Source organism: Chionomys nivalis, chromosome 12 (genome assembly GCF_950005125.1).
Source record: "Chionomys nivalis chromosome 12, mChiNiv1.1, whole genome shotgun sequence".
Taxonomy (NCBI): Eukaryota; Metazoa; Chordata; class Mammalia; order Rodentia; family Cricetidae; genus Chionomys; species Chionomys nivalis.
The window spans coordinates 64,925,288-64,937,761 of NC_080097.1; the positions used below are offsets into that span (position 1 = coordinate 64,925,288).

Genomic DNA, 12,474 nt, shown 5'->3' on the forward strand with positions numbered 1-12,474 from the left:
TTTGATCCGAGCTCCCCTGGTACACGACATCTTCAGTAGCCTGTTCCACCCAGTGCTGGGGTTATGGGCACGTATCACCGGCCTGGATAGAAATTTATTAATTAAAAGCTACTTTGTGTGAGTTAGGTAGTGAGGCCTTCTTCTTTTAAAGAACTACACAAGTTTCGAGTCCTTCGACTGTGTATGTGGGGACTTCGTCTTTTGTGAAGTGTACTTTTTGCTGTTACTTTTAGCTCTACAACTCAGGATTCAGCAAATGGACTCTTGGTACAAAAGTCTGTATCGGTGCAGCAAGAATCAAATAACTTAGAGCAGGATTTAGCGTCTCCGGCAGCCTGTGATGAAGGTAGGGTGTGTTAACTAAGATGTCACTCCTCTGGCTTCTGCTCGTGAACGTGCTCATTTTCACCGTGTACTTTAGAGATGTGTCCGGGATAAAGTGGGAGACGGGGAGAAGGAGCTAGGGAGAGCACCACTCAGCCATATAGATCTGGAGTCTAAGGACAGAGCTGGACGTTGGTCAGACAGGAGCTAAAGACTACACCGGGGAGGTGGGGACACTGTCATTGGTCTGTTCCAGCCCTGGAGAGACCATTGCAGAAAGACAGTGGAGCGTGCTCTTAGAAGGACACTGCACATGACCTCTGACCTCCACGCACACACACACACACACACACACTGACGACCATAATAGACGAGATCTGAATAGAATGAGGCAGAAGCAGCAACGTTAAAGCTCAGCGTGGCTAAAACTGAAGGATTTTAAAAGAAACCTCGTGAGTTCTGTTATTTCAGGAATTGGTCTTTAATGAGTAATGGTTTCTTTCACATAGAACATGTCTTAAACCAAAAGGAAGCGCCTGCTACAAATTGCAGTTGCCTTGCGGTGGACGGAGCCACATCCCTGGGAGTAGCTGAGGGGCAGGTGTCTCAGCCACAGCATGATGTGCCGTATTTCAGGTTCGTCTGCTACTGCCGTGAGAATCCGCGTTCGTGTCTTGACTTTAAACCCCAAATTAAGGTGTTCCATTTTATGCATGAACATTTAATATGGTTGGTGAAGAGGAACTGGCTTTGGTGCGATTTTTACCTTGCAGTTTTTACTCTTCTGCTAGCTAGGGCGTAGTAAGGATTCTGTTGTAAGGGTAGGCGGACATGTGAGGGAAGTGGCGTCCCAGCCCAGAGTCTGACCCTTCCATGCACCTGTTAATTTTGTTGTGAATGTTTTGAGAGGTAAATAATGAAAGTGTAAAAGTCTTGTATGGTACATTGTTTCGTTTTCATCTAGTGGTGAGTGTTGATGACTTCGGTTTTAGCACCTGAAGAGCTCTCTCGTATGTGGGTGCATAACACTCGATTGTCTGCTCTGTCACAGTTTACTTAGTTGGACTCAGTTGGTGGCTCTAACAGGCTTCAGCTGCTCACTCTTGAAGCCCAGGCTGAAGAGAGGAAGCATCTTCTGCATGGGGCGGCAGGGTCAGTTGGTAATGCACCTCGTAGCACCCGGGGAAGTTTGATCTCCAAACCGAACAAACTGGCCAGGAGGATCTGAAGTTCAAGGTCGTCCTTGGCTACAAAACCCATGCAAACACTGCCTGGGATAGATGAGAGCTTGTCTTCTTGTTATTGTTATTAACCTTTGAGAATTCCATACAGTGTGTTTTCATCAGATTCACCTTCAGCATCCTTTAACTCTTTCCTGGTCCACACTGCCTCCAAATCACTTATCAAGTCTTTTTCTCTTTTCTTTCTTTCTTTCTTTCTTTCTTTCTTTCTTTCTTTCTTTCTTTCTTTCTTTCTTTCTTTTTTTTTTTTTTTTGCAAGGGACTGCTGCTGCTTGGTTGGTTGGTTTGTAATATGTATGGTTGTCATGCTTACATGTATGCTAGTGTACTGTGTGTGCCTGGTCCTTGAAGAGGCCAGAAGAGGCCTTTGGGTCCCTAGAACTGGAGTTAGAGACAGTTTTGAGCCAGTGATTTTTTTTTTATCTTTTATTTTTTTGTATCTTTGTGACTGGTTTATTTTACTTAGTGTAGTATCCTTAAGATTGATCTGCAGTGTTAGAATTTCTTTCCTTTCTTAGTGTGTAGTCCTAACTGTCATGGGCCTCACTTTGTAGACCAGACAGGCCTCCAGCCCATGGGCAGTCCTCCCATCTGTGCCTAGCAAGTGCTGAGACTACAGACATAAGCCCTGTGCCCAGTTTCCCTTTCTCAGGGTTGAACAGGATGGGGATGCAGTGTCTGGAAAGGTAGCTCAGCCTTTAAGGGTGCTTTGCTGATGTTTCGGGAGAGTTTGGTTTCTAGCATCCACGTGGCAGCCCACAACCAGCTGTCACTCAGCTCCAGGGAATCCAGTACCTTCTTCTGCCCTCCAAGGGCACTGTACACACATGGTGCACTTGCATATACTCATACATTTTGTAAATAAATTTTTTTTTAAATTTTTATTTATTTATATTTTATGTAACAATGCTCTGCGTGTATGCCTGCATGCCAGTAGAGGGCGCCAGATCTCATTGCCGATGGTTGTGAGCCACCCCCAAATTAAACTCAGTGCTCTTAACTGCTGAGCCATCTCTCCAGCCCAAAAATAAGTCTTAAGTGGTACTCCATACCCACATTTTGCTTCTCCATATATCTGTCATCTACATTTCTGTTGTTTGTTTTGTTTTGTTTTCATTTGTGACGGAATCATGTTATAGTCTCCTGACTACCCTACACTCACCATATGAGTCCAGAACTCGCTATAGCAGCCTCCAGTCTAGATTGATCCCCCCGTCTCTGACTCTGGTGCTGCCACACTCAGCTGTAGTGACATTTGGCTTGCTTCCATTTTAGTGATTTAGGACCGCTGTGGACATGAGTGTGCAAGCATGCCTTGGGGCCCTGCTTCCAGTTCTTTGATGTGCATGTAGATGTGGGATGTCTCTGCACTCTGGGGTGCCTGTGTTAACACAGACTGAACTCCTGCTAGCCCTAGATCTCTCACATCTTGGATTATGGACTTCTTGTTTGGGGTCTATTCTGTTCTTGTTGAGTGTTCAGAGCATCCCTAACCTATAGTGATAATCAAAACTCTCCAGCCAGGCTCAGTTTTTCATACCTTTAGTTCTAGCAGAGGGAGGCAGAAGGAAGGAGGATCTGAGTTCAAGGCCAGCCAGGGCTCTATAGATACACCTTGTCTTAAGAAAAGTCTCTAGGCATCATCAAATGTTCTCTGGGGAGCAAGGCTAACTCAAATAAATACTATCTAGGACTGGAGAGATGTCTCAGAGGTTAAGAGCACTGACTGCTCTTCCACAGGCCCTGAGCTCAATTCCCAGCAACCATGGTGGCTCACAACCAACCACCTATAATGAGATCTGGGGCCCTCTTCTGGCACGCAGTCAGAACACTACTTATATACATAATAAATAAATCTTTTTCAAAAAAGAGAGAGAAAGAAACTATTTAATAGACTTTGTAGGACCCTGTCACCTTGCGGAGAGGGTTTGTTCGTTTCTGTCCTTGTTTTTGGTTGTAGCCTCGCCTGGCTGGAACTCAGGTGTGGGCCATGCTGGCCTCACTTGCCCTGCTCCTCCTGCTTCTGCCTTCTGGCACTAGACTGCAGCAGCGCCGTGCTGTGCCTCAGGGAAGGTCCTGACTTTAGTCATAGATTCTGCTGGTTTTATCTTCAGGTCGTTTTTGACAGTCCTTAGTTCTGTGATGAGTATCTGAGTGCGTATTGAACTCAGCCTCTGAATGAGGAACCGAACAAATCAGAAATGGTAGCTTGAAAAGGGGAAAAGTGTGTCTTAGCATCATCCATCCCATGTAAATTCACTATAGAAGAATGGGCGTACATGAGTTATATGATTTAGGAAATTTGTCTCTTGTGAGTTTTAGTATATAGTTCGTCAAATTCTTGCACATAAAATCTTCAAAATGACTGTTTTGCCTATTTTATGTACTATTTTGTACCTTTGTTTTAAGCTGTCCTGTCTTGTGTATTAAAGTGTCCTAATGGTAAGACTGAACTAAGGTGGCGACACTTGTATGACTAAAGTGGATGTCACAATTCCAGAACAATCCTCCAGTCAGAAACTGACAGATTGACCTCGCACTGCCTGGAGTGGGACAGGAAGCTGGACCTGGACATTCCTGATGATGGTGAGATGAAGACGTTCTCTTTCGTTGTTAGCATTGTATCGTTGTGCATCTTAGAGAGGCTGGCCTAGCGCTCAGTCTGTAGTTGAAGGTGACCTTGAACCCTTGTCCCACTTCAAGGGACACAATAAAAATGATTATGTTATGTATTGGGTTTTCTTTTATTGTAGTAGTAAGAGTAGTCATAGAAGATCTAACCCAGGATATTTTTTTGTGCACAGCACATGCTTGGCTAGCAAACTATATCCATAACCCTTATTTTTTTTAATGTTGTTGCATTCCTTTCAAAATTAAAACTCTAGTGTCCAACTTAAAGTCTCAGTATTGCTCAAAATGCCAAGAGTCGCTCAGCATATATCCTCTAGTATCTCTATGCTAAGGAGGTGTACAACTTTTGTGTATTTTGGTGTTTTAATGTGACTTTGTATATAGTGGTGTTAATCTGGTATTCCTTGGTTATATAAATATGTGTTCTCAATTATAATTATGTAAATCAGTATGAACAAATTAGTCCTATTTATTTGGAGAAACTCTTTAAAAAGCTAGCAGTATGAGGTCCTGGATACTTATGTACCTTGCCTTGTTTGAGGTTGAAATCCCATAAAATCCAGGAGAAAGGGAATGGTTCCTTGAGAAGCCATGTGTGATTGAGGGTGAACACTGCTAATTGTTTGTGGTACTTGAAGCAAGGAGCTTGTGCTCAGCATTTGTGGCAAAGATTGGGGATGGTTCTTTTTTGTTTTCCTATAATAGTTTAATTGTGTAAGATCTGGGGATTAGGGGCTAAGTCTCAGTTGGCTGGCTCACTGTAAAGGCCCTATTTAATTTCTTCTTTAGCTAAAGATCTTATTCGCACAACAGTTGGTCAAACAAGACTCCTTATTATGGAAAGGTTCAAGCAGTTTGAAGGACTGATAGATAACTGTGAATATAAACGAGGTGAAAAGGAGACCACCTGTTCAGATCTGGATGGATTTTGGGATATGGTTAATTTTCAGGTATGTGTCAAGTGTTTTCGACATTTGCTTCACAATGGATGTAATAAGTGAGCTATTGGAATGTACCATGTAAATTGCACTGTCTCTTCCCCATGTTGTCAAATAGTCTGTGGTAATTGTACGTGGGAGGCGTGAGCCAGTGCAGTTACTGAATTCAGTTGTGTGCCAGGCTTTGTTTTTAGAAATGATAAGAAGGCAGGAAAAGAACTGGCCATGGTGGTACACACCTTTAATCCCACACAGAGGCAGGAAGAACTGAGTTCAAGGCCAGCCTGGTCAACAGTTCCAGGGCCACCAGGGCTCCACAGAGAAACCCTGACTGACTTCAAAACAAAACAGGCAGGAAGAGAAGTAAATGGTTTGGTAGCAGCTTTTAGATATGGTAAGACGTTATATGGAGGCCATTAGTTTGTTTCCCAGCCACCCAGCAGCTCAGACCCGAAATAATCACACAGAAACTATATTATTTAAAACACTGTTTGGCCCATTATCTCTAGCTTTTTATTGGCTAACACTTGCATCTTAATTTAAGCCATTTTTAGTAATCTGTGTATTGTCACGTGGCTGTGGCTTACTAGGTAAAGTTCCCAGCGTCTGCCTCCAGCAGGGCTACATGGTTTCTCCTTCACTCCTTTTTTTTCCCCAGCATTCTGTTTAGTTTTCCCTGCCTATCTACCCTATCAGGCCAAACCAGTTTCTTTATTAACCAGTGGTATTCACAACATACAGAGGAGAATCCCATATCACATTGTCATGCAAAGCTGAGCCTCTTAAATATGTATGACATTATAATGAGAAGCTGAGGCCCTTAGATACAGTATGATGTAATGGGAAGCTGAGGCCCTTAGATACAGTATGATGTAATGGGAAGCTGAAGCCCTTAGATACAGTATGATGTAATAGGAAGCTGAGGCCCTTAGATACAGTATGACGTAATGGGAAGCTGAGGCCCTTAGATACAGTATGACATAATGGGAAGCTGAAGCCCTTAGATACAGTATGACGTAATGGGAAGCTGAGGCCCTTAGATACAGTATGACATTATAATGTAAAGCATATTGATGGAGGTCTAGGAGGGTATGTCTGGGGGAAGGACATTTCCTACCCTGCTGAGTTTATATTTCAGAAGTAAGTGTATGAGGCGCTGAAGAGATGGACCAGCAGTTAGAGCACTTGCTCTTCTTGCACAGGACTAGGTTTCTTTTTTCAGCACCTACATCAGGCAGCTTATAACTGCCTGTAACTGGTTGCAAGGGATCTGACTCCCTTGTATGGCCACCCATACTCAACATGGGTCAGGCAAACAGATATAATATACACATGAAATAAAATCAGTCCCTTTTTTGTTTGTTTGTTTTTGGTTTTTGAGGCAGAGTTTCTTTGTGTGATATCTCTGGCTGTCCTGGAACTCGCTCTGTATCAGGCTGGCTTTGAACTCACACAGATCCATCTAACTCTGCCTCCCAAGTTCTGGGATTAAAGGTGTGTGCCACCACTGCCTGGCTAAATAAAATAAAATAAAATCAATCTTGAAGGAAAAAGAAGCAAGCAGATGAGCAGTGTGTGGTGGAATACACCTTTAATCTCATCACTCTGGAAACTATTTCTAAATAATTCACATTCAGAATTATAAAATATATATAACTGTTCTTAAAAGGAATCTGGGAGAGTTATTAATATATAACTTCCTTTCTGTACGTTTTAGAGATTTCTAGACCAAAACTACCAATGAACAATTTTAACATAAAAATTCTTGATTTGAACACTCAATTTACAGTGACTTAAGCTGAATAACCCCACATTTGGGAGAGGCAGGAGGATCAGGAGTTCAAGTATATCCTGAATTGTACGGCAAAGTGTGGGTTATCCTGGATTGACTTAAGACCCTGCTGCTCAACCACGGTCTGTCTGTCGGTCTCTCCCTCTCTCTCTCTCTCTCTCACACACACACACACACACACACACACACACACACACACACACAGGATTTTAATTTTAATGACGATCCAATTCTGGGCACCATTTTCAGTTTATTTAGCATAGTAATTTTATAGTCATAACGTAGTAATTTTAACATAGCGTTAATGGGATGAACTTGGGCTTTTTATTAACAGGTCGATGATGTAAACCAGAAGTTCGACAACCTGTTCAAACTTGAGGAAGCTGGATGGAAAAACAATAATAATCCAAGCAAAAAAGTTCTCCGGGTAGGTTTGTGCATTTTCTACCCAAATTTCTAGCATGGATGCTTCTCTAATTTTGTTTTTCAATCGTGTGGGAGTGGGGTGGCCTAGTTGTGCCACGGAACACATGTGGAGGTGAAGGACAGCTTGGAAACATTGATTCTTTATTTCTACCATGTAAGTTTTGAAAATATTTAGCTTTGGGCTTTCTGTTTCACAAGCTATGTTTTCTATAATGCTTATTACATTCTGATTGCCTTTTGGGAGAAAGCAAGGGTACAATCAGCATGAAGTAAGATGTTTGCTTCTAAAGAGAAACTAGTAAGAGATGTGTGATTGATTGCATTGGGTTGCCTAGGTGACTTTTCTGTTCCAAGATAGTGGGTTTGCTCAGAAGCTGCACCTGCGCTGGCCCGTGTGGTGTGGCACACTTGTGATGCCAGCTCTCTGGAGGCTGAGGCAGAATGATTCCAGGACAGCCAGGGCTGCATAGCAAGACTGTGTCTTACAAAACTGAACAGACCTCCTATGTTTATGTATTTCTTTTAATTGCAAAGCTGTAAATAACCCATGTTTTGTAAATTCCAAGTGGTTCCATTAAGCTTCATAGCAGTCCATCTAGAAGGTGCTGTGTCCTCAGTTTACAGTTGAGAAATTCAAGACTCTGAAAGAGTAAATCATTTGCCCAAGGTAGTGTTGGGTCACTCCAGGCTTTGGTGTTCCCAGTTCATGCTTTTATTGGGCAGACCACACCTCCTCACTGTCTACATGCTTTTTGTGTGACAGACTGTAGAATGATAAGATTTTATGTATTTCTTCATTATGCTGATAAGGTTTTCTACTTTTCCTGTAAGTTAGCGGGTTAAGAGTACATGTTGCTCTTTCTTGCACACACATAGGGTAGCTCACAATGGCCTATAATTCCAGCTCCAGGGGGCTCTGGGGACAGCTGCACCCATATGCACATCCTCACACTGACACACATATGTACTCATACTTTAATGTCTTTTCTAAGTCCATTTTTCCTATGCTTCTTATGGACATTTGTTGTACTTGTCAGTTTTCCTCATGCTGTTGGAAGGACACTTAGTCTATAAACTTGGGTTGATACTTTATAGTTTGTTATGCAAACAAAACTTCTGAATTCTGTCTCAGCAGCACAACATGTTAAAGAATTAAAAGAAACTTTAACATTTCCTTCCAGTGAAGTCTCACTGCAAAGATCGAGGGAATGAGTAGATAGTTGGAAATTTGTAAATCTACATAATAAAGGAGAATATTTATTAAATGTCCTAGTATAATGATAAATGTTTTTTTGAGATGGGTCTCACTATGTATCCCAATCTGAACTCAAGCATGGAATTCTCCTGTCTCAGCTTCCAGGATACTGGGATTATAGATTTGCACTGCTGCTCCTGACAGCCTGTGGGTATTTCTTATTGAATGTTTCGATCTGAAAATACTGTATCACATAAGAGGTGCAATTCTGCCTCTGATCACCAGATGTCTCTCTCTGTCTACTTTGTTTTAGGCTACAGTTTGGTTGGTTGGGAGACCTTTCTAATCCTGGGACCATCTCAGGGCAGTATGTAGCCTAGGCAAGTGCTTTATGTCTGAGCCAAACACCAAGCCCTGTTAGTCAAATAAAACTAATCTTTTACCTATACTGTGATGACACACCTTTCACTCTTACGCATTTCCCTTCCAGTTTGTCATGTTTTCTCTGTTCCTCCCTCTTTAAATGTGTTCAAGGTCTAACCTTGATTACACTAAGACCAACCAGCTTACCTGGTGAATCACCTTATTGTGGGTCCCGCCCCCTTCTCAGCTCTTGTCAGTCACAGAGTTTCCTAAAAAGCACACATGCCTTTGCTGTTCACAGATTTCTGTCCGGCTGCGTGGTTTACCACTCTCTGCCTTCAGAGAAATTATCAAGAGTTTTTAGCCCATTAGTGGCTAAAGTTATTAGATGCATGGCTTATACAATTTAACCTTCTTTGTTACTGTCTACATCCTCTTTCTTAAATTGTAAGTTTATTTACCACTGTCCACTCTGCGCGTGTTTACGTATGTGGGTTCTCAGTCAGAAGCGGGTGTGGTGTCCAGGAGCTGGAGTTACAGACGCTAATAGCAGCCCCGTGTTGGTGCTGGGACCCAGACTCAGTTCTCTGAAAGAGTAGTGAGCTCTCCTCCATGCTGTGCCATCTCTCCAGCCCCATCCCTGTGTATCTTAACCTGCTCTTGGTCTCCCAAATCTGTTTTGGTCAAGCTCAAATTCTGCACATCATTGTCTCCGTATCTTTAGTAAACCATTTCCAGGAACTGTTTTCCTGTCTCAGAAGAATGGCATTTCTGTGCCAATGAGTGGGTGTTTTGTAGCTCTGGGTTTTGCTGAAACCTACGCTAGGTAAGCCTCTTCCTTTAGGATTAGGATTAGAGAGAGGGGGGAGCCGGGTGTGGGCTTATGAAACCCCAAAACCCCCACCCCCAGTAATACACCTCCTCCAACAAAGCCACCCCAGCTAACACCTCCTAATTCTGCCCATATGGTTCCACTAACTGGGGACCCACCATTCAAATGTATGAGCTGATAGTGGTCATTTTCATTCAGACCACCACACCACACAAGGTGATACTGGTTGGTGTGGTGGTGCCGGTCTTTAATCTCAGCTGGTCCTGAGGGTGGAGCAGGTGTGCACTCAAGACCAGCTGGCACAACTTAGTGAGACTCTGTCTCAAGATAAGTTATAAGAACTAATGATTTGCCGGGCGGTGGTGGCGCACGCCTTTAATCCCAGCACCCGGGCGGCAGAGGCAGGCGGATCTCTGGGAGTTCTAGGCCAGCCTGGTCTACAAGAGCTAGTTCCGGAACAGGCTCCAAAGCCACAGAGAAACCCTGTCTCAAAAAACCAAAAAAAAAAAGAACTAATGATTTATGTCAGTGGTAGCAAGAGTTCCTGCTGCGTACAGGGCTCTGGGTTCTTTCCTCAGTACCAACAGAACAGAAGAGGACGGTAATGTTCAAGGAGGGTGCCTTAGGTAGGGTTCCCTTGCTGTGAAGGGACGCCATGACCATGGCAACTCTTACAAGGGAAAAACACTTAATTGGGATGGCATACATTTTCAGAGGTTTAGTCCATCGTGGTGAGACATGGTGGTGATCAGACAGGCACGGTGCTGGTGAAGGAGCTCAGAGACACCGGGTACGGCTTGAGCATTTAAGACCTCAGAGCCTGCCCCAACAATGACACACTTCCTCTAAGAAGACCATACGCACTCCAACAAAGCCACACCTCATAGTGCCAGTCCCTGTGAGATTATGGGGCCAGTTACATCCAACCACAGATGGTAATGTCAGTCCTCACCAAAGGAAGACGAAAGGGGTGGAAATGTCATCTTTAATTAATTCCTACTATTTCCCCTGCAGAAAAAGACTGTGCCTGTTGAAACAAGCAGAACAAAGCAGGATGATGCAGGAAGACTGGCCGCTAGAAACCGCCTCGCTGCCATAAAGAACGCGATGAAAGCGAGGCTGAAGCAGGAAGAGCATGCCCCGGTGGCAGCCGTGGAGACACCAAAGGAAGTCGACAAAATAGTGTTTGATGCTGGGTTTTTCAGAATTGAGAGTCCTGTTAAATCATTTTCAGGTTTGTGTTTTTGCAGAGACTTAAGAGAAATATTTGGGCCAAATGAAGGCTTGTGTAGAGGATAAAATAATTTTCCCGTGAACATATGAAGGTGCACCGATTCCTAAAAGACAGACTGTGCTAGCAAGCCACATGCAAACCACACTCTGCGAGGGGTGGGCAAATAGGCTTGTGCATGATCTGTCTTTTGAGGTCATGCTTGTGTTTCCAAGGATTCCATGCTGCTACTGGCATATAGTCCCAGTCTGTAAGGTTCCGTGACAAGTGAGATTAGAACTAAGATGTAAGAGGAACTGGACCTGCTCTTTACCCTCCTGAGCTGTGCAGCTGACTGCAGCCTCTGCACAGGAGGGACGGGAGGGAACCGAGCAACTGTGGAAACCTGTGCATCACTGCATCTTTTGAGTCTCAGGATCAGACTGAGCTTTGCACGCGTACACTAGGCAAGCGCTTGTCCATTGAGCAATGGCCTCCCTTTTTGAAATTCTTTCTTTTGAGATGAGGTCTGGTTACGTTTCCCAGCTATCCTTGACCTCATGCAGGCCTGGATCTTGCTCCAATCCTCCTGCTGTAGCCTTTGGGGAGGCTGGGGCGTCAGGGAGCAGTAGCTCCCACTTCACATCACTTTATTCAAACGTTTCTCTGCGTGCTGCTTGCTCACTCTCTCACGTCCTGCTAGGACTATATGATTCTGGCGCCATCTAAGTGCCGTACAGAGGAGATCTGAGTGTCTTGACAGTTTATTTGTCAATATCCATTTGTATCCATGAACTAGCCCAGTTTTTGGCTGTATCTGGTAACTACAGCAAGATACAACCCGTGTCTCAACTTTTCCAGGAAATACTTTGCTGTGCAAGAAACATCAAAGGAATTTGTTATAATTATTCTTCATACTGAAGTTTTGGTGTTTTTGTTTATTTGTTTTGGCTTTTAAGACAGGGTTTCTCTGTATAGCCTTGGCTGTCCTAAAACTCCCTCTGTAGATCAGGCTGGCCTTGAATTCGCTGAGATCCACCTGCCTCTGCCTCCAAGTACTGGGATTAAAGGCGTGTACTACTATGACTGCCAGGTTGAGATTCTTTTGATCCAAGTGTTCATTTGTGCGACATAGGTAAGAAGTAGCTCACTTGCTGATTTCATTATACCTTCTAAAATTTTTCTAGTGTGTGCATGTGTGTTTAAAATTTATTTCTTACGTATACACACACCAGATATCATTATAGATGGTTGTGAGCCGCTATGTGATTGTTAGGAATTGAACACAGAACCTTTAGAAGACCAGCCAGTGCTCTTAACCTCTGAGCCATCTCTCCAGCCCCTTCTAAAATATTCTTAATATAGTCTCTTGTTGTCAGAGACACACCTATTTTTATTTTTTAAGTTTTAGTGTTTTGTGTATATGGATGTTTTGCCTGCACGTTTGTCTGCACCATGTGTGTCTCCGATGCCTGCAGAAGCCAGACAAAGGCGCCAGATCCCCAGGATCTGGGGTTACAGC

At 43.5% G+C, this 12,474-nt stretch overlaps 1 protein-coding gene across 1 annotated transcript in view; it reads left to right on the forward strand.

Annotated features, from left to right (window-relative positions):
* Dlgap5 (DLG associated protein 5) overlaps positions 1-12,474 on the forward strand; it is a 41,466-nt gene that overhangs the window by 20,782 nt on the left and 8,210 nt on the right. Inside the window, exons 9-14 of the mRNA XM_057786437.1 lie at positions 234-346; positions 834-960; positions 4,066-4,151; positions 4,986-5,146; positions 7,261-7,353; positions 10,757-10,976. Of these exons, the coding sequence (XP_057642420.1) occupies positions 234-346; positions 834-960; positions 4,066-4,151; positions 4,986-5,146; positions 7,261-7,353; positions 10,757-10,976 (800 nt within the window). The remainder of the gene's footprint in view (positions 1-233; positions 347-833; positions 961-4,065; positions 4,152-4,985; positions 5,147-7,260; positions 7,354-10,756; positions 10,977-12,474) is intronic.